Source organism: Heliangelus exortis, chromosome 22 (genome assembly GCF_036169615.1).
Source record: "Heliangelus exortis chromosome 22, bHelExo1.hap1, whole genome shotgun sequence".
NCBI classification, from domain to species: Eukaryota; Metazoa; Chordata; class Aves; order Apodiformes; family Trochilidae; genus Heliangelus; species Heliangelus exortis.
This window is the reverse complement of record NC_092443.1, coordinates 7,004,019-7,027,277: the sequence shown is the minus strand read 5'-3', so window position 1 is coordinate 7,027,277 and position 23,259 is coordinate 7,004,019. Positions and strand designations below refer to the sequence as shown.

Below are 23,259 nucleotides of genomic sequence, written 5' to 3'. Positions count from 1 at the left end.
TTTCCTTCTTAATGAGGGTTATGTGGTACTGTATCAACAGTTGGAATTCAGTTTACCTCAAGCAGTACAAGCTCAGGATTTTAGGACCAAAAAAGGTCCAGGTAGAAGTTTGTAGAAAAATTCAGGCAAGTAACAAGACAATTAGTCATGTGATTTAGAAATTAAGTGTGTGTACCAGGGTGGAGGTTGGATCTACTCTGTATCCTGTCTCTATCTACAAAGAAGAGGGAAGAATAATTATTAACATCTCATGATAAGAGTATTATCTCCCAGTCTGCTGGAGGTCAAGCTCAGCAGTTAAGAACCACTGATGCTCATTATTTTCATACCATTTCTTGATCTGGTCTGTATCCATCAAGAATGGCAACTAAAAACCCATCAAATCTGGCTTACACAGAGTAGTTGTAACCTTCTATTTTGTTCCTAGAGTCAAATGGCAAACATCTGGTTTAAGTTGTTTTTTTTTTTCTGCCTGGTGTGACAGTGAGGCTGGGTCTGGATGCAGGAGCCTCTCATTTAGATCCTTCTGGGTAAAATTTGACTCCCAGAGCCACAGCCCTGGCAGGAGCAGGGGAGATGCTGCAGTTCTGTTCTGCAGGGGCCTCATTTCAAGAGAGAAAGGGAAAAGCAGCAGCAATCAGCACCACACAAGGACACGATCAGGAGAATGGTCAGAACCCAATTTATTCTGTATCAGGTGCTGGAAGGCTCCTACTCATACCCAGTGCTGGTCTGCAGTGACACAGAGGGATGCACAGGATGGCTCAGGATGTGTCCATGGTTTGTACAGTTTCATCCAACACCTCAATTTCCAGGAGTGCTACATTTTCTGTGAGAACAGCAGTAGTTCCTTTTTCACACTTGTATCTACCATGCCTGTTAAGAAATAGGTGAGAATTAAGCTGCAAACTCATCAGGCACAGGAGAATGCTCATTTAAAATTTTAGAACTAGCCAGCTTTCTCTAAAAGCTTCCTATAGAAGTCCACTGCAGGTACAGCCACTAACTTTGTGTTCTTGTTCAGTTGAAATTAAATACAGTGATCTAGGGATTACTCTGACAAAATTTAGTATTACAGAAAAACAGATATTGCTGGAAAGAGCATGGGTAAGGTCCAGCTTCAGGCACACTCACCTCTCCCCCTTTCTGTTGGCCACATCATATGGGCGAAGAAAATCCAACTTGTTCTTGCTTATAACACAGATGTCAATGTTACTGCCAGAGCCCAGGTCATTGTATATGCCAGCTGCAATGGCATCTCTCACAAGCTGTTTGGCTTCCTCTTCCTGGAAAAGTTAAAAAAGCTGTCACTCCACAAGTGCTGGCACGTCACAGGAATGTTTGTCCAGTGGAACAATAAAGGAGACAGCAGCAGCACTGCAGAGCATTAACACTGCTGAGCAGGGACAACCTTTTATCCTGATCATCATCCACCACCCCCCAGGACAGGTCTGACTCAGTGAAGACAGTCAAGAAAGCAAAATTAAGATTTCTGCCTTAATGAAGGGATAAAATAAGTTTGTTTATTTTTGTCTTCCAGGCTTCCATGCCCATGTACATTACAAATTCCCTGTAGTACCCTCTGTGTGACAGGTGAATATAAATTAAAGATTCACACTAGTTTAGGTACAAGACTTCCCTAGGCAGGGACTATTTAATCATCCTCGGTAGTACCAAAATTATTGCTCTGATTTTTTGTAACACAGCTTAGTTAGCAAAATTTGGCTTATCTGGGCAATAACTGCTGCAAAGCAGCCAGGCTCTGTATTCAGTTGTAGTTGGTAATATTTTAACTCCAGTCCTGAACACAAATGCTGAGAATTTAAAGAAACCTGAAAATACGGTAGACAAGTTGTTACTGTTTAAGCAAAAACTGGGAAACTTGTAACAATTTCTTTACCATTTAAGCAAAAAGAGGAAAAGTTGCTACAGTTTCTCTCCTGCTGTAGCACTTCAGATGCTCCATGGGTAAAGCAAAGTAGGTATTTTATACTGTTCCTTTAAAACAATATTTATATATTTCAAAAATGTATTTCTAAATTACTTGACTAAATTACCAGTAGCCTCCTGTTACCAACAGAACTAGAATAGAAAACTGAAACAGGAAATAAAGCTCATTCCCTGTAGTGCTTCTGCAACCATCTACTTATCCTGCACAAGTTGTAGTTTCCTTTCCCACAGGTTTTGTATCTCTACTTTCTTTTAAAAGCACAGAGCTGCTGAAATACACACCCTGCTCCTGAGAAACTGACTGCTCAGAAGCTAAACAGGCTGAACAGTTCAAGAGTTCTGCTCAACAGAAAGAGAGGGAACACTCAGATGAGTCTTCTATAAGGACACATTCCAAATTCATCAATCTTGCCATTAAAATATTACAATAGGTCTGTAATCATATCTAACCCCAATAAAATTAGTGAATGGTGTTGAGGGGAAGGTGTCAGAAATACAAACTCTGCCCCAGAGCTGCACTGGGTCCCTCTGCAGCTCTGGCCTGGGATGGGTTTCAAAGGCAGCTCCATGAAACATCACAGCTCAGCTCCAGTACTTTAAGAAATAATCTGATAAGGCAAATAAGTCCTTGGGGTTGCACTGTAACTGAAGAGATGTGAGCATTTAGAGATGTTGCAAAACAGTTTCTTGATGTATAATTCAAGTCTTGTAAAAATCAGGTACAATCTGTTCAGTGGCTCCATCTGCCTGTGTGTGACACAAGAGCCCAGGGTTGAGTGATCTGTAGAAATGCAGATCTTTAAAAATTTGCTTCATTTTCAAGGCCTCAGTGTCTCTGGCAGGGTCCTGCCACCCCTGGGATGGCTGCTGCAGGCAGCAGCTGTGAGTACAGCTGAAGAGGAGCCCAAAATTAGCTCAGCCACCACCACGTCTGCTCCCAGTGCGTGCTCTGCATTCTCCACTGGCCCTCTATAAAGGAACTTGATAATTAAATTGTTAGACCAGGGATACTGTTAAGAAGTTGACCAGGAAGGGGGACACCTTTTTTTTTTTTTTTTTTTTTTTTTTCAGTACACTATACAAATACCATAAATTATTTCACTCCCAGCTTCTTTAGTATTGCCCTTAAAAAAAAACCAAAAAAACACCAAACCAAAAAACAACCTAATTTCACTTTCTACCAAGCTGACCATTGCTAAAGGTATTTTTGAACTATAATGAAAGTAAATAAAATAAACCAAAGAAGCTTGTGTAGATATGCTTTTAAAATTATGTGGTAGCAAGACCATAATGAGTTAAGCACTTATGTGAGCTTACAAAACTTAAAAAAGGACATGGTTGTGGGGTTTGTTTTTTTTCAGACAGCAATGTAAATCTTGCAGCCTTGTCTCACTAATTTAGATTTTATATTTTTAAGAAAGTATTCCATCAACCTAACGTTATCATAATAGTTCTAAAAAATAAATCCAGCTCACTGAGTAGAGCTCAGTTGCACAAAGGCATCAACTGCACTGAGTCTAAAAGCTCTTCCCTCTGATGTAGTGCAGAACCTCAAATAGGTGTTAATTCTGGAAGCCCCTGCTCTGGTGTTGTTCACTTCTCTGCCTCTTTTCATGACCTGGAAAGAAGACCAGAAGAGCCACCAGGAAAAGCAAACCCAACATTCCTGGATAAAGATCCTGCAGACTGAGTTTAGCAAGGGCTGCTATTTCAGTCAGAAAATAAGGGTTAGCATGAGAAGTGCTGACACAGCCTTAGGTACAGGGGCACCAATGAGCCACTGCAATAATTAATCTTAAAAAACCCTAAAAGTTCAGAGTATATAAAAGGAGCACTTCCTACTTTATGGTTGCAAAGACCAAAGCTAACTGGGAATATCATTCTCTGGGGTCCACACTGCTGCTTAAATGAGATTACAGCAAGAGTGATGTAGTGTAACACCAGTCAGTTGTGACAAGCAGCACTTTATAGTGCTATCTGTTTGCCTCCATCACTGCATCACACAATGTGTCCCAGGACTCCAATGTGCAACTCCATTTACCACTCCATGACAAATGGGCAGCACTTGTAAAAGGCACAAAGAGGTGCAGCTCAGCCCTGTAATGGTCACCACAGCTGTAGCGCAGCGCTCGAGGGGACAGAGCAGACCCCACCTTCATTAAAGTGACCAGTAATGGGTCTTTTCAAAATGTGTCTTAGGAATAGTACAGTAAAGGCTAAAATAAATAACTCAGCATGGAAGGCTAATCTGAAATGGTGTTTGATAAATTATTTATAACGCAGACAATTGTCTGCATTTAATATTGGAGCTACTGGTAGCATCTTTAAAAGATGATTTATGTGTTGTAATGCCATTAAGCTTTATATGGGCCCACTGCTAGCTATAAAGTCTGCTGAGATTTAGAGAATGAGTTTTAAACTGTCACTGCAACATCACAGTAGATAGAGCCTGTATTAAATCTTTACTTTAAACCTGCTATCTGGAGAGTTGCATTTTGTAGACACTCAAGAACTGATAGATTACCTCTCTACAGCTGCTGCGGTGCAAGTCCCAAACAGCACCAATAAGGAACTTTTACACATTATTCTTCTATATGACTTGAATCAAGTTTCTCTTCACACTTAAGCTATTTCCAGATTTCAAAGGCTACTGAAATAATAAAGAAACTTTGCTATGGAAGATGTGGATATTTCTACATTGTATTAATTCTACCTTTACTAATAGTTTTTAAGCAAGTTTATCATTGCTCCTCCAGCAGTAGAGAATTTTGTGAATATTATTTCTCCAATGTCTTGGATCTTTACAAGCAAGTCCTCTACAAGTTTTAAATCTAGAAAAAGGATTATTTTTTTAATTCTTACCAAAGTGAAATTAGTAACTTCTGCAGGTCACCAGTATCCTGTTACGATATGTGATATAGATGTAACAGCTCTTCAATAATAAATCTTACCAAAAATTGGAACTACAGTACACAATATTAGTACAGAATTAACATGGCAGTCTGTAGCAATTTTTGTAAATACAAAAAACTGATTGCTTATCACAGCTGCCTTTTAAAACAATGAAACTTGTTCAGATTCTGTAATGTATAAACTCACTGCTACTTAAAGTGAGAATACACAAGACTCATGCGGGAAGAGAAGGGGAAAAAAAATCAGCAGCTTCACAAAAGAAAATAATAATAAAAAAAAATAAACGTATGAAGGACTGTTGGGAATTTGGAGCTAGGAAAGTGATACCTCTTGAAGGACATAAGCACCTACAGAAGCCTAATGAGACTTTGTAGGAGTCATCAGCAGACCAGGATGTGTGTGAGGATGTGTAAGTGCCTGCTGGGAGAGGTTGGGGTAGAGATCAATATGTAACTGGAAGCAATGCTAAAATCTGCTGCTGTGTCCAAAGAGAGAAGCAAAGTACTTTGTTTTTTTTTTTTTCTTGTAAGAGGAGGTTGAAAGACTCCATTAGTGAGAACAAATTTAGTTTGGTTACCTTTTGAAGCTGCAGAAAGGCTGGCACATGTAATTTGAACCACTCAGGGTTAACAAGTCTCCACCAAAAAAAGTGCATCTGAGTAAGTACTGCACAAGCAGATGAATGAATGATGTACCTTATTTTATACCTTCTCATTTTTTTTAAGCAGACCTATGCTACAATAAAACCAATTTGCTTTTCTTTCATCTTTGAGCAGGTGAATTAGATTTTAAAATAGCCAGACTTTCTAGCTCTCTCCCTCACCCTTCTTCCTCCACCATCTTTTGTTTGTGCTCTTAAAAGTCTCAAAAGAATTTAGAGGTAGAATGCAAAGATGTTACAGTCCAAGCAATGCAAAGCAGGCTTTTAAAATAGACACGTGATGAGTATGTAAGACCAGGATTCCAAATCCCAGAAAACTGTCTTGCCAAGGGATGACACCACAAAGAAACATTTACAAGATAGAAGCTGCAAGCAGAAAGAATTAAAGCAGTGCTCAAACCAAAGGCCAAGGGGTTATAAAATCAGAATATATAAGATGAGCAGCATTTGGAAGACCCAGATCAGTAAAACACAAAGGCAAACAACCATCAGTTTGTGGATAAAGGAGGCTGGGTAGAAATTTTCAGAATATTCCCAGCATGTGATGGAAAAATTAAGGCATCTAGGACTAAAACTATGCCCTGTATAGGTATAAATATGGCATCACCTCCATTCTGCTGAATTTCAATCGTATGCCACCCTGGAATCACGTATGCACTAAAGGAAAAAACCTGTATCTGAAGAAAAAAAATGTCTTCAAATATTATATAGGTTTATTTAGTTTTACTGAACATCTGTTAAAGACTAAGATAAACAGAAATTTATTAGTTTTCAAACCAAAAGTTGGGGCAAGGTGAAATAATTTTATTACTCTGTGTGTTAAACACCAAGTTATTTTAAATTGAAGTAATGTGTATATGGTATTTTCCAGTTCTGTTCCCAAAGCCTTATTTTAAAAGAGACTGAAATGCCCCAAGTTCTGAAAGATTACTTTGATTCACTTGCAGGAAGGAGAGTGAATGACTCAGTATTTGCACAACACACAGTGTCAAGGACTCCAAGGCTATTAAACATTATTAGAATTTTCTCTCCAGAACCCATCCTGCCCAACCACTGTGGAACACACTTTCTGTTTGGAATGGTGATTTCAATACAGTCGCCTACATTGTAACTTCTCTAAGTTGTCTTTTCTTAAAAAAAAAAAAAAAAAGGGGGGAGGAGGAAAAGCACAGGCCACTGCCATTCATCCTCGGGCACCTTCTCACATGCCCAGACTGCAGCCCCACCTGTGCCACCCTCACCAAGACAGGGCATTAAAGGACAAAGACCCAACCTGCTCAAATCCCTGAATATGAACACATCAGGGTTCATATGCTGCTTACTATACTCAAAAAATACAGAAAACAAGTTTCTTTCAGCACAAATATGGTATGGGCAGGAATTTTTGCAAAAAGAAATCAGAGCAGAGCACTGCCCTAGCAGCCCCACTGAAACTCAGCAATTGGGGTTTTTACACAAATATCCCAATATTAATTCATTGATAGATCAGAGAATCACAGCTCAGGTAATTCTCTACTGCATTTGAAGTCAGTTTTGTTTTGAATATCATCTTACTAAATGTTTATTTTTATAACTATTTTCTTCTAAGAACTTTTCAATAAAATACACCTTAGTCCCTAATTATTATTCTCAGTGATTACAGTTTTTTTCATGTTCTGTTGGAAGATGCCTGCAAGCCCAGACTCACCATCACCTCCCCCTTTCTGAGACTGTACACCACACAAGTATAATAAACCATGTTAATATTTCATACCAGTGTGAAATATGCTGGAGTATCAATTCAACATCTGCTGTCTTTAGGGTACTGGCGTCCCGCAGAGACACTTTCAATTTGTAATTGAGTTCTATACTGAATTAATCAGCAGTTTATCTTTTTTAGTAAAATAATGTCTTCCCCACTAACCTGGATTTACATTAACATTTTATGCCAAATTACCTGCCAAAACAAGAAACTTATATGATTCGGAACTACTATTTAATAACATTATTTCCTATTTGTCACTCCTTACATGAGGATTAGTACAACCCATATTTCCAATGGTACAGATTTTAATTACCAGCTCCTCTCACAATTACAGGATTTCTTCTAATACTCTTCCCATATTTTGAACTAAAAATGAGTAAGAAAATTCATTTCACCAACCACTTATGTCTGGGTGAAGTTCATGGGTTTTTTAGGGAACCAATTCTCAAAATAAGAAACACTCACTCAGTGACAGAGCTGCAAACCCTGCTAGGCTGCAAATTCTGCTCTAAAACTGTGACACACTCCATTTTCCATACAGATGCACAGCTACACAGTTACAGACTGAATCTAAGCCACCAGGAAGTAGTCAAACATGTAAACCATGCAATAGATAACAAAATCACTATATATTGTTACTGCATAAATAATATCCAGCACTAGCAGAGCAAGTCTGTCCATAGGACTATTACTTTTCTGCTGAAAAAATGATGGAAGGGAACAAAAGTCAACATTTTATTTGGAAAAAGCAGTCCTGGGGTGTCTGGTACCTTTTCCTTCCTAATACACCCAAATGCTCCCCAACAGCCCCAGCTGACACCCACTCTCCTCCCACTCCCATCAGAACCTCACTCTGCTGCCACAGCCCCTGCTGCAGGAGCAGTGCTCAGCCTTATGAAACATTTTCCAATCTGTTTTACCTGTGTTCTGTGGGCAGGGGAGATACACAAACTGAAACAATTTAAACTGGACCCCCTGCTCCTGAGAAACACATCACAAATCATTTCCTGTCCTACATCCACCCTGTGCTGTGAAAAGATCTCCATGCATGGAGCCCTGCTCCTGAACAGCTTCTCCAGATTACCAGGTACAAAGTTTAAGTGTTACTTTTGTAATGGTGAAGAAATTGCTTGCTTTGTCATGCAGGAAGACCCACTTTAAGCTAAGGCAAACTTTATTTCCCTTGATACATTCTGTGAACAGAAAACCAGGAGGAGGTGCTACCAGGTATCATAGGTAACTCCCACCCATACTGGTGGCAGTTTCCCCTCACAATTTTTCTGCCCAGAGATTGTGGTCAGTTATATTCAGAAAGCTCACCTCAAAACACCTCTCTGGTAACCCCAGCCCCTCCAAAGCACACCCAGCTAGCACCTTTTAAATCAGCCTGTTCATTCTGCAAAGGAAATCAATCCAAGGCACAATCCTGTGACAGAAGGTGAGAACAGGACTAACTCTCCAAAGTCTCAAGCAGAAACCAGGTTACCACAGAATAATTTTGATCTAATCTAAAAATAAGAAACAGCCTGACAACCCAGGTCTCTGAAGGAGACAATACATGTCTGAAGGAAAGTATGAACCCTGCAAGGCCAGGAGCATGAAGACACAACCCACAGCAGCCTTGGCTATTGTCGTTGGGTAAAGAAATAAACAGAGCACATAAAAATACTGAGTACTTATTTTTGTTCACAGAATCAGATATTTTTTCCCCCCTTCCATTTACTTAATCCTTGTGTTTGACACCAACAGGGGTTCAAGTATCTCAGGCAGGCTCTCCAGCTTAACTCTGATCGTCTGGCTTGATCTCTATTGTCTGCTGCCCCAGTTCAGCTGACAAACCTCCCAGCAAGTGGTCACCTTCCTACTGAGTCATTAAACCTCAGCATGTCTGCTGGGGGGATTAGCCTGCAGACTGCCACACCTGAGCCCCGTGGCAGGGACAGGGGCATTTTGATCACCATCACTAATGAATACAGAATTCATATGCAGCTTGTCACTCCTGGAGCACTGAATCACACCCATGCGGGCTAAATAAGACTGATCAGACAACTACTGAAGATTGGAGAGTTCTGACAGTTTCCAAAAATAGCTCAGTATTATTGTCAATAGGTAATAAACAAAAATACCACCATATTTAGGAAATATGATCACAGAAGCACCTGAATGATCTGTCAGTTGTTTAAAAACGGAATAAAATGAGGTATTTTTGTAGCATTTTGTGTTATGCCCGATGCATTTTTTACTGAAAGAAGAGGTACACAGTGAAGGGTGAACTTAGACTTCTTTTCACTTTGATCCAGCAAAGACCTTCAGTGCACACCAAGTATGTGGAGGAAAGCATTCCTCATCCCCCAGCTGCTTCTCTCTGGGGATACAGGGTTGCTCAGCAGTCCCTCAAGACTCAGCAGCACAGCCAGAAACAACACCGTGGCTCAGAAGAGCCCCAACCTCACCTGTTCTGCACCTTCCAGTCCTCCTCTGTCCTGTAACTTCTTTGTGAACCCACCTCCTCTGACAGCTGCAGCTGTTGACTGGTTACTACCTCCACCTCCTCCTGGCTGCCCCCCATTTCTCCACTCCCAGAGGGTCACCCCAAATTGCCAAGTTAACAAATGGATCCCTGCAGCACCCTCACAACATTCCCTGGCAGCAGGGTACATGCTGGAGGTCTGACTGGAATACAGTCAGTACAATCTCCTCTTACTTTCAATCTGTTCCTACCTCTCCAGAGTCTTTTTATTTTCATTGTCACTCGATTTCTTGCCACACTTAAGGCAGTATAATAAATGTCTGTAAATATCACATTTTTGGGGTGATCTGTTTTAGAAGGTTATTTAATATCTGCCAGACTACCTCCTTCTATTTTCTCCACCCACTCCATATCCCTAAAAACATTACACAAAGGTTTACTTCCCATTGCCTGCAACAGCTGTGCTTTCTGTGGCTTCTACTGATTCTCTTCCTTTTGGATCCTGTTTCCTAAACCTCGCTGTTTTTATGAAATAGAGAAAAGAAAGTTACAAGTAGCCCATTTCCTTGTTTAAACATGAACTCTTGTCAGAAGGCTGTAACACAGCCTCAACGTACATCAAGGAATTCTTCTACCAACAAAAAAGCTTCTACTTTTCAAACAGCAGAAGTCAAATATCAGAATAATATATATAATAGCTCCCTGGTCTCCCCAGGGATTCAACAACCACACTACAGATAAACCCAGCATTCCAGCATTTAATATCATAGACATTTTTTCCCCAGATTATGATGGTTTCCATATCCAGTGATTCAGAGTACTTCCTCATCATCATTAAACACCAGAAAGAATGAATACATTTGCACAATCTGACTGTAAGGTTTAAAAACCATGTGGCTACTCTATTGAAAGAAAAATTGGCTGCAATGAAAGATCTAAGCTCAAAACACTCCATTAGATGTGCTGTTCTTCCACTTAAGTTTTTTAAAGTAGATCTACAGCTGCCCACATGACAGATTAATATTGTTCCACAGTAGTTAGGTGCTTGGCATTACATTTTTGAAGCATCTACAGGCCTTCAGGGCTGAAAGTGTTCACATCTTCAGCAATCTATAATGGTTCCTCTAGAGGCCAGCACTTGCTTCATAATGAATCGTGCCTCCATAAATCAGACTGCAGAAGTGGCACTCCTGCACACCACCCATCTATCTTTGCAGTTTCTCTGAAGGATGTTGGGTAAAGATCATCTCCCAGCACTGCAGCCAGGGAAAGGACCATCACAGTTGGCATTGATAAAGCATGTGCTACTTAAATCTGAAGACATACTAAGTCTATGGAAAAAAAACACATCCTGCTGGTGTTAGCATGCCTCAGGCAGTGGTAGAAGCTTCAGCAACTCATCTTCAAAAGGCAGAGAGCCAGGGCTCTAGAAACCCAATGCAAAAATTGGCTAAGCCTGCAGTCTTCTTTTTTTTATTTTTTTATTTTTTTTAAGTTGAGCATCTTCAAAGTCTATGATTCTAACTGTAGGGCACAGCAGCTGCCACTGCAGATTTGATCCTCTCAGCTTTTGGCAGCTCTCAACTTGAAATTCTAGCAAAAGAATTTTTCAAGTTGCTATTATTGCCTGTCATGGATTTATAAATATTGTGCACTATCTGCTGTGGCATGGCTCTCCTGGGACACCAGTGCATGCCAAAAGCATAACAGAATGAAAAACAGTTCCTATTCTTCAAATAAATGCTAATTTTTTTTTAACTGTGCTCACACGATGTGTTTGGTGATCAGCTTCAATAGTACAGAATATATATCAGAGGCAAAAAAGCTGATTGTCTTTTCCAGTAGTATTCAGCTGCTACTTTCATTAAGCTTGTTTAATTACATTCCAGATGCTAATTTGCAAGTCGATACCAGAGGGTGCAGGACAGTTTGCCTTTGAATCATTTTTCTGTGATGTGATGGTCTTGAAGCACACCACTACCCTCCAGTAGCCCTAGCAAGATATTCTGACAATTAGTGCAAAAGAAAGCAGCATTGATCTTGACAGAAAAATATTAATCCTCTACCCATTTTATTAAATTAATCTCCAGGAATTTTAAGTTTATAATCACTGCCATTTCAAGTTTTATGTAAAATACACAGTCTTCTTTAGATTTGTTTAAATTTCAACAGAAATATCATTATTTTGTTACCTTGCTGGAAAAAACCTACATCTGACTTCAAAGATAAATACTTTGAGCTGGCAGCCATAACAGAACATGAAGAAGTGTTTCTTCAACTTTATCACCTGAAATTTTGCTCATTCAGTTAATACAATTAATTGTTATAACAGAGTACCTGGTAAAAACAAAGGAAGGGTAACAGTGCATGCAAGTCTCAAAGATCTAAATGGTAGGCTGCATTTCTACATGCTTGTTATAACAGAGAGTATCTGTTGCCATTTATGGTTGTGTATGAAGACAATTTAATTAGGATGACCTTTCTAAACGGGAAAAGTTGGAGATTTACCAATTTTGGTGCCTTTTCTAGTTGCTCTTACAAAGAATTGAAAACTAGCTGAGAATAAGATTAAATTTTAAATCTTCAACACTTGTATCTGAGGGTGAACTATTATCCTGGAGCTGTTGATTCCAAGGATTTGTAGTCCAGGTTTTCAGCACAAGGAGCACATATGCCAAGTGCACAGTCACACAAGAGGCTGGAAAATGACTGGTATTCTTACAGCAGCATGAGGGATGAGAAAAAAAAAAAAAATAATGAAGTCTGTCTCTGTCTAGTGGTTCTTTTTCAAGTCACCTATTGTAATGCTACTTACAGAATGACTTGGTGCCTATCAAAAATACTGCACTATTTCTGATAGCACTTATGAAAATACCAGAAGGCAGAAGTCCAGTATCTTCACACACATGGAATCCTGATCTTACTGCCTTTTCTTAATTTTGCACACCTGCAACAATTTCATATGTATTGAGAGAAAAGGAGAGAGTCCAGGAATTACTGAAAAGCTGATTAATAACTCTTACACAGTGTAACAAATTTTTGAAACAAGGTTTGGGTTTTTTAAAATCAACTGGTATGTCATGTCTCTGTGAGAGAGGTAACAGGGTATGACATCACCTGAAATTTTGAATTTAATGGGTCAGCTTTAGAGATGAACTTAGATTTTACAGGACCATCACCTGAAAATAGTGCATTTAAAGCAGAGGAAATGACTCAGAGCAGTTGCATTACAAAGATGAGGAACAACTGAAGGCCTTTTTAAAGTAAATCACCATCTTTAAGTGTAAATCACATCTTTACAGTAAGCTGACATTAGTGCAGGGAAACCAGAGCAGATGTAACTTTTTCAGGATCTATTAAGGTCTTGGGAACACAAGGATTACTGAAGGAAGAAACACTGAGGTTTAAAAAAAAAAAACAAACAAATCAATAATGTCTTACCTCCATGTCCAGTTTGTATTTATCTTCAAATACTGCCATAGCTGCTAAGGAGCCAGAGCCTGTGGTAACAAGGGTAGGACACTTACTTAGCCAGTGTGTTTATATAGAGGTTTTGGGGTTTTGTTTCAAAAAAGATAACAAATACCAGCAGCACAAACCAGGCTGAAGTCTACCTTAGCTTAGTAAACATCTACAGTGTCTACCCTCTATCTCCAACACCTATTTAATTCTAAACTTATAGCTAGTGTCATGGTCCTGTTCTTACAGCCCTTTTTACTATTTCTAACACTAAGACATGAAAATTATGTTAGAAAGAGTGCATCAGCTGCATCCCATGTTTTTTTAACTCCTACACCTCACTTTCTCCTGCCCCACTGCTGTGCCTGGCCATGTTAGAGATACATCACTTCATCCTGGAGCCCTGGGAATGAACAGACTGCTCTAGAGAGCTGCCCTGGCACAGTCACCTTCACGCATGGGGCTGAACACAGGAGCAATGGGGATGGGGTTGCTGCTTGCTGCCAGTGGGTTATTTCCCATTTCTGAACAGTTTACAATGCATTCACTTTGTGCCATTGTTTTTACATTGAACAATAACAGATGAATATACAAAATGACAGATATTAAGAGATGAGTTTAACATTGCTTCTCTTAAAGAATGCAGAGCAAGGGCAGTAAAAGAGCAGAAGCCACCTCTACCCGAAGCACTGTAACTGCAGGTGTTGGAATTGCGCTCTCCATAAATTAATACAAAAAGCAAAATTACACTATTGGCAACTGTAAACTTGCTTTGTTAAGAAAGAGTGAGTCTTCAGAAAAATATCTTGTCTGTCTGTGGCCCCAACCATACGTCAAGGAGCGCTACTTTTGGAAGTGAATAAAGTTACCTGCAATTTTTTACTCCAATTAGAAGATTTTTTTGGCATTTATTACTTTTTAACTTGTTTTGCATACTGCTATCTGTTTAGCTGGGTCACAGAGAAAGCCATATTTTCCATTTAAAATGATTTGTGTATATCGCTTGACCACCTCAATGGTTTACTGAAAGGAAAAGGCAGCGATTAAACAGTTTCAAATGAGGTGTCCTGCTGATTTTATCAAGTCTGCTGAATGTATAATGAAAGAGGAGAAGCTGACAGTGACACTGTTGAGAAAATACAGACTACCTTATCTGAACCATTTAAGGAGGTCCAATTATAGATCAAATTTAAAGGGTAGAAACAGCAGATTTACAGACACAAATCAATGAACATGGTAATCCCAATGAATGTGACAGATACTCCTGTTACAGAATATTGCTGTGGTTGAGGATCATTACCTTTACAGTACCAAATACATCACATCTAAAAGCAGTAGGACACTCCAAGTGTGCACTTGTATTACAGGCAATGACTATTCATTTACACCTTGGAGCAATACACGACTCCATTTTTTAAATGCTGAAACTGGGAATAAAGAAGATTCTGAAGCAACTAATGGCAGAAATGAACTCCTGATATAAGCAGCTGGGATCACAGAACAAATCACAAATAAAACCATAAATCACAAATTTCCTGATCCTTTAAACAAGGTCAAAATAAGGTTGGTTCCAAAACAAATACAGGACTTAAGCCATAAATAAAGTAACTCTTCTTGTGAAATGACATAGGAACATTCCTAATGAGGGGAAAAAAAATATCTTGAGATACAGTCTCAAACTTAGATCCCATTCTTACAACACTCAGGTGAAGGCCTACCATTAGCAGAATGGCAAACCTCAAAACTAGAAAACAAATCTTACCCTTGCATAAGGGTTCTTTACAAAAAGTGTAAAGACTAAAAAATGTGCAAGAATGAAAGCATAAGAGGTCAGTATCTGACTGAAATTACTGCATTAGCTACAGAGGTAAGAAAAAAAAGGGGTCCTAATTCCTTAAAATTCCTTAATGCAATAATACATGCATAATGCTCATACGTGGCTCAGACTGGATTCAGTCCTCTAGCACCCTTCTAAAAAGCTTCCTAAAAGAACCTATGGGCAAGAAATCAGCAGACCTCTGAAGACAAAGGGAAAAGGTAGGGCTAAGTACTCTGAAAAAAACAGATTTTTGTCATCTTTACAGAGCACAGTGAAAGCTCTTTACTCTTATGCACACCAGATGTAAACACTGTGGGTTTAGAAACACAGATTTTTTTCCCCATCAAAACAGTTCTCTGCAGTATGGACTACTTTACAAAATACTATGTGCTGAGCACATATTCACCAGTAAAACAATGAAGTAAACTCTCACCATCCCCCTACTGGCATAGCAGGACTGACACTGCCACTTGGTGTGGTTGGGCTTCCAGCCATGCTCACCAGCACTGCCCACTGTGGGGTTTCTGTACTTGGATTGTCCAACTTCCCTCTACTTGTCAAATTCTACATGACTCAAACGAGCCCACAATGTTCCAAGTGACCCAGCCAAGGAGTGAAAACTACAAATTGTAACAGGAGAGATGGCAACAACACCTGTGAGCATTAGGAACCACTGGAGATATGGTTCCCTTAGTGCAGTAAGGTATAAAAGCAGAGAAAACTCAGACATTCAGTATTGATTTCAAGTGAAAGGTAATTATTGATACACAGAAAAAAAAAAAAAAAAAGGAAGAAAAAAAAAATCAGCCAAACACTGCTTTGCAACTGCAGAAACTTTTCTAAAATGGATGAACTGAATCTTTTTAGCAGAACACACACGGAAGACAACTTCTTATTGCTAAGCACTGTCCATTTTCATCACCCAAGGACCTGTTTGCTACCTCAGCCTGGCATGCTGGAGGATGTTCAGAGCCTTGAGAGAGCAACACTTAGCACTTCCTAATCCATCAGTGTCAGGGCTCTCTGACAGGGCATTTATTCACACACACTCATTGTTATTCAATTTGCTGTTCATTCTAGGTAAAAATTCAGTGATCTCCACAGCCCCATCGATTTGGATCATTTTTCACCCTGGTTCCTGGCTGAGGGGCTGAGTCTCAGCAGTGGTAGTGCTTGCTCTGCAGGATGACATTGCCAAGGCATGGAGAGCTGATTTATGAATATGAAGCAACACCAGTACCAGGGGACCAGCCTGAGCCACCAGAGACTACTGGAACATACTTACTGTTTCTGAAAGCTGAACTACAGACTTCAAATGCTTTAATTTTATGCATGCATTTCATTATAAGTCTTGGCCAGAAGCTTTCCTAGACAAGCCAAGCAATCAGACAATCTTGCATCGTTTGCTGAAATCCAATTTTGTCCTTTGTCAGCATAAACAGTTTAATTTGATGTTTTCACTCCTGAGTAAGCACTGAGTATCTTTTAAAACTCCCTTTCAAGGAAGGGCACCACTCTGCCTATCCACAAACACACTACAGCTAAATAAAAACACACTCCAGCACATTAAAACAAACAAAAAGCCAGCACCTTGACCACCTTTTCTATTGAATACTGAACTTCCAGAAATTAACTGGCAAAAAATACCTACCCTTATCTAACAAACATTTGGAAAAAAACCCCAATACACTGAAGAATATAAATTCAATCTAAATAAGATAAAAATAAAATTCCAACTACTAGCTGTGATTGGACCTTTAATTTTCCTGCTGCCTCAGTTCTACCTTCTATTTCTATGCATAAGCTAATCTTCTTACTAAAACACATCCTAGAGACTGGAGAAAGTACCAGTGTACAGAGTGTAGAAAGGTACAGGACATCTATGCTGAGAAGGGCTTTGTTTGATAGCACAGCCAAAAATCCCAAGTAATCACCAGACAGAGATGGTACAGCTGACACCAAACTCAAAATTTAAGCTACAATGAACTTAATCCATTGTTATTTTCCTTACTGTTTAAACTTACTCTGATACTATGTTATTTTTGTGGGGGGAATGACTAGTGGCCAGAATTTTCAGAAATGCCACATTTTAAAGCTTTTCAAACATAAGCCTGAAAGTAACCCTGTACATAATGGAAACTGCTGTTACTTTAATCAGGCAATCAATAGAAGCTATCAGTATAATGTCACAGTTTGTTACAACAGTGGGAATAAGGCAACTATAAGAATGAGACATTTATTTTTTTATATATCAAAGGCTAAACAATGACATCACATGACTCTTACATGGATTCTATTTGCCAGTTCCCAAGCTGGTGGCACCATCTATTGGTCCCACACCACCTCTGCAGGATTGCTGGACATTCACAGTTCTTCCTTCACAGTTACCCAGATAATCCAGCTTAACAACTGCACTGTTTTCAGCACTGCAAAGAGAAACCTTGAACATTTCCAAAAATATAGCAAGGAAGTGTTTTATGTAGAGATGCCAACCATAAGCAGAAATTAAAAATTAAAGTTGTGTTTTCCCATTGCAAATAGCATAAAAGCTGCCATCAGCTGCATAAATCTGTGGTTTCAGCTTTCAGTATTATCACAATCCCTAACTCAAACCTGAATGAGATGTACAGAGAGCTGCACACACCTACAGCCCAAAAGACTGCTACAGAAAGTGTGACAGACAGGGGAGCTGGGGTACTACCACTTCAGAACCTCATGGTGGACAACTAATACCAAACTGACCCCAGCCACAAACAGAATTAAACTTCTTTGTAGAAAATCTCCATACACTATTTGTGAGAAATTACTGTATGTGGCAGTAAACCAGGTGTTGCTTCACCAGGGAATGCACACAGCAACATAATGCCAATTTTTCAGCAACTTAGATTTAAATAGTATAACATTTGTATATAGTGTTAGAAAAGAAACACATCAGTGCACCTGGGTACAGCAATATGGGTACAGCTTTGATTCTGATACCTGAGGTCTGCGCAGCTCCCAAACAATGGAATTTAAGTAAAAATGCTGTAAGTAATAATTTGAAATGTGGACAGTTTTCCCCAGGCAGTTATTTACTGAGGCAGCACCACTTACCCATGGTAACATAAGGCAGTTTGTCAGTTGACCCGTGGGGATATATGCTGTACAGGTGGGGTCCTGTGACATCCACTCCCCCCAGCACCAGGGCAGCACCAATGTAGCCTTGGTACCTAGGAACAAAGCTGCCATGTGAATCTCAAAGTCCACAATAAAAATGTGGTTCTTTTTAACACAACGTATGCATCCCAGATTCTTTCCAGGATCACACTGGAAAGTGACTGCTTTTACCATCTGTCAGCAATAGCTTACATTTAAAAAATTTACTAATATGGTACGTTTCAGTTGCCAAGCACAAGCACTGGACAAGCAAGAGTCATCCAGCCCACATGTGCTAACAGGGGGAGAACTCAGGTAAGCTTTTTAGCTTTAAATGGAATTCCTCTTTCTGCAATTAAGTTTTTATTTAGAGACTTCAAAGAAAACACATTCCTCCATTTCTCCCATGAAGTGTTCTTGGCTGCTTTAACTTCTTAATTTATTGTTCTGTGACTCCCTTATGTACCAAGAACTGCGCAGAAACACAGCAGCTGAGCTGACTTAGTAATTTATCTCAATCACCTGGTTGCACATGGCATTCTCTTTTCATTGCCTTTTTTTCAGCTTCCTGAAAACTTCCAATAGCTTGAACAATATCTAGAATTGATTGCACTTATTTCATTCTTTCCTTCTCTTTCAACAGAATTTTTTACTTCTGCTAAAGACAGTACTACACAGTACTGGAATAACCAAAGGTTTGGAGGGCATGTTCTACATCATGCTGCTAGTTCACAAGTTCAACTGACACTAATTGTGATCAGTCAATAAACCAAATGACATCTTAGAATAACTACAGTACAATTTCCAAACATTTTACTCATTTATCTCATCATACCACCAGCAGACTTCTATATTAACAGCTGTAGGCTTAAAATGGTTTAACTTTATTCTTTTGAAAATAAATTACATTTTTAATTAACGAGTCTATTATAAATCACAGAAATTCTCAATTCTTAAGCTTGCACAGTACAGGATTATTATTGGTCCAGACATTTCAGCACAAAGATAAACAACAGCTTTAATTGGGTGTGTGTGATCAACAGCTTATTAAGCTATTCTTCTATTTTTTTCTGTATAAACACTAGCAACACAGTACAGCTATAGCAACAACTATGGCTTTAACAGCACTGTTAATAAACAAGGAAGCTATTCAGTTACCTGAAGAGCATCTGCTTCAGCATTCGATTTGCTGTAACAACCCTTGGGAGGCGCCCTGTGGACAGGGAGTGGAGCTCCAGATTGGAAGAAATCAGCTGAGTTGTCATATCAGTGTCTGCAGCTGTTCCAGCACCACAACAGCTGAAAAATATTACGAGCACGTTAGGAAAAGGTGGGAAGGGCAGGAGAAACAAATCTGCTCTATCCAAAAAAAAAAAAAAAAAAGGAGAAATTTTCCCATTGTAAAACTGAGGAGATCAAGTTCTCACGCAGGCAGTATTTTCAGAGCATGAAAGCAGACAGTCTGGTTAAGTGTAAATAAAATTCCAAGAGTCCCCAGTACTTGCTAATGAGCTATCATTTTAAATTAGGCCTTAGCCTTCATAATTGATGTTAGGAAAGGACACAGCAAAAAGCCCCAACGCTATTACCCATAGCATCACCCAAGAAACAGTTTTAGTACTTACTAGATATTAGGGGAAATGAAGTGTATTTTTGAACAGTTCTTGTCAGCAACAACCATTCCTTCCGTCGCTCTCGTGTCTGCCCCGAGCACCACTCCATCCTACAGGGAGACAAAGCCCCTCACAGCACCGGCACTCACACCCCCTGGGACCCCGGGGAAGCTCCGGGGGGCCCGCAGGCTCCGGGCCTGGGGCAGGCCTGGCGGGAGTGACTCAGCACCGCGGAACCGCCCCGGGAGATCCCCTCGGGGCCGAGCGGCCTCCCCCGGCCCAGCGCAGGAGTGAGAGGGCGGCCGCTCTCCCCCCGCCCAGGCCTAGGGACCGAGGAGCGGCCCGGCCCGGCCTCCTGCCCGAACCGAGCGACACGGGAACGCGACCGGCGCCCGCCTCACCTTGAAAACGACTCCGGCGATGGTGGTGCCCGTCCTGCGGGCTGCGGGCAAACGCTGCCCCTTCGGCACCAGCTCGGCCTCCAGCAGAGAGTTCCTGAAGCACAGGGAGAGAGGCAGTGCCAGGCATGGCCTCCCCCTGCCCACTCCTTTTTCTATCCCCTTTCCCATCCCCATTCCCTTTCCCCTCCCCTTCCCTTTTCCATTTCCATTTCCCTTTCCCAGCCCCGTCCCGCGCCTCACCGAGCGCAGTTGTCGAAGCTGAAGCCGCCGCTGGGCGCCTGCAGAACCGAGACCGCCGCCATCTTAGGGATGCAAAGCGATGGGACACGCCCAGAAACTGCTTCCGGGGCACCCCGGAGACACTGAAATGGCGGCGGCACAGGGGCTGGGGCGGTACCGGTTTGCGGGGGGCGGTACCAGTTTGCTGGAGGCGGTACCGGTTCTGCGGGGGGCGGTACCGGTTCTGCGGGGGGCGGTACCGGTTCTTCGGGGGGTGGTACCGGTTCTGCGTGGGGGAGGTGTCGGTTCTGCGGAGAGGCGTCTCAGATCGCGGGTGGGTTCGGTTCCGTCCCGCTGCGTGCTGGTCCCTGTCAGTCACCTCCGGCGGTGTCCGGGAAGGGTTTGTCAGGCACCGTGTGTCAGCCCACAGCGCTGCTGCTGGTACCGGTACCGGCTGGCAGATGGGTCAGTGGGTTTGGTAAGAAGCCGCGAGAGGGAAATGGAAAGACAAAAAGGGGAAACCAAAAGTTTTATGTTGAGATCTTGCAAAGAGTCGGTCATTGCATCAGAAAATGCAAACCCTGAATTGCTGAGCTGCTCATGTGGTGGTTGAATGGTGGAAGAAATAAAAGATTATAAAACAAATAAAAGATAAATTTCCTTTTTAAAAAATCCGGAAAGTTCTGCTGAATGTCACTGCGGGTCTGTAAAACTGATTTAGCTTTTTCTGGCTAAGTTCCATCCTATAGCTCCCTATAACTCCCCTCCCAGCTCATGACCTGTGCAGAGCCGTGGCCCGATGCCTCTGAAGGGACAGGAATTGTCAAGAAGTTTTAGAGCACTGCAGATGTTTAGTGAGATTTGTCCCCAACCCACCACATCCCTTTCAGGCATGACTGCCTGAAATTAAAAAAGCTGTTGACTGCAAAAAGAAAAGTGAAATGTTATTTGCTCCAAACACTAAATGCTAAATTACATCAGTCCCCTGCACTCTGGGCTCTCTTCTCCCCCTTCTTCCACTCCTTGTGTAAATCCCATTTTCTTGTACACTGGTCACACTGGGAAGATGTCTGAGAGAAAGAATATCCTGCTGCCAGATGCGCTTTTTTTTTTTATTCTATCACATTTGTTTTTCTCTTCACTTGATAAAGTTAAAGTAAACAGTCTCTGGGGTGAATTACAGGCATCAAAATTGGATTGGCATACAAACTGTAGAGCAGTTGGTGGTTGGGAGTCTGGGGAAAAAGAAACAGCAGGTTTTAGCTAGAGGGGACAACAGCTTTATTTCCCTCTTGGTCCCTGACAACTAAGCAGATGTCCCACAATTATTGTTTTACCTTCTAGTAATATAATGTCTTTTCCTATCCTCCCAGGTACGTGGTTGGCTCTTTTGCAGATGTGCAGGTACATCTCTTCCCTTGTTCAGAGCTGCCTTTATGCACCACTAGCTCCATCTATTGCCAGTTCATGGCTGGTTTCTCCCTCTCAGCTTCATAGAACACTTATTTCCAGCCCCATTTATGTAGCTGTCTTAGAAATAAGATCTTTTGTGAACATCTTATTGTGGGCTTTTTCACACACACCCCTTGTGGGTTGATGCCCTCCACCTATACACAGATGCTTTTTTAATATTTCCTACAGCCCTTCGGAGCCCTCCAGGACAGGTGTCCTCAGGACCACCAAACCCTGACACCTGCCCTGTGTTCCTCTGAGCAGGAGATGGGGCAGTGCCTCTGTCATGGGGCATCTGCTGTACTGGGTTGGTAGAGACATAATGTGTGGTCCTGTTTTGAAGAGCCTGGGGAGCATTTAGGAGAAAGCACATAGGGAAAAACAACGTCAAAAGAATGAATTTTTAAGGTTCTGGGTGTATATATGAGGAGTGCTTGTGAGGTCTGACAGACAGCTAATGGTTTGTTCACAGATCCTGTCCAGCATGAGGAAAGTCATCTTTGCACTGTCTGAAATAGCATCCTGCATGCTTTTCAGAGCTTACCTCCACCTGGTGTGATGAGATGTGCTGATGCCTGAAGGATGCAAACTTCTCTTTCTTTTTTAAAGCAGTCCTGAATTCTGTTTCAAGTCTCAACTGTTTATTATCCTACCAGACATCTGAAGTTGCACAGTTTTCCAGACACATTTTTTTTTTCAAACTTACTTGGGATTCAAGGACTGCTAGTGTTTTTTTCAGCAGGTGGGCATTCAGACTGTGTGTATATGTAATGCATAAACTTCCAGGTATTTTGGTGTCTGAATTTATACCTATCTGCTTTCCCAGTTGTTTGGGCTTTTTTGTTGGGTTTGTTGGTTTGTTTGTTTGTTTGTTTTCCCATTCAGTGCTTTCTTTGTGTATTAGTGCCCAATGACATCTTAAACTATTCAACCTTATTTAAAGATTGGCTTCTGGCTATGGGACTGGTGCCTGCACTCATTTCAGAATGAAAGGTGAGAGATCCCCCCTGGCACAGACATGTGGAGTAACAGTTAGAGAAACTCCAGGAATGTTTCCTTGCCCTGTGGGCAGCCACACTTGTACCTGATGGCTGAAGGCTGCCTGCCCTCACACTCAGCCTCTGCACAGCTCCTGGGAGAATCTTGTGCATATTCCAACAAACAGATTCACTGAGTCCCAAACTAGCCAGCAGCTTCTGGAATGTCCCAGGGTGAACTTGTGCTAGGAGTGGAGCCAGGCTGAGAGATAATCACTGAACTGGAGAATAAATGCACCATGTGTCTCTCCTGTGCAAAAACACTCCAATTTCAGACATCTTGCCTCAACAACGATCTGTTACCAAACTGCAAGCCAAGAACCTGTCAGAAGAATTTAAATACAATTCTGACAAGATCAGAACTAGATAGACTAAAACTTTGCCGA

At 41.0% G+C, this 23,259-nt stretch overlaps 1 protein-coding gene across 1 annotated transcript; it reads right to left on the bottom strand.

Annotated features, from left to right (window-relative positions):
* Window positions 1–666: 666 nt before the first annotated feature.
* On the bottom strand, window positions 667–20,554 carry PSMB7 (proteasome 20S subunit beta 7). Its single transcript, XM_071765991.1, has 8 exons — window positions 20,406–20,554; window positions 20,166–20,259; window positions 19,777–19,874; window positions 19,310–19,450; window positions 18,110–18,225; window positions 13,180–13,238; window positions 1,135–1,286; window positions 667–876 (listed from the first exon to the last, which is right to left on the bottom strand). The coding sequence occupies exons 1-8, from the start codon at window positions 20,465–20,467 to the stop codon at window positions 765–767; spliced, it is 834 nt and encodes a 277-aa protein (XP_071622092.1). The 5' UTR covers window positions 20,468–20,554; the 3' UTR covers window positions 667–764.
* Window positions 20,555–23,259: the final 2,705 nt, after the last annotated feature.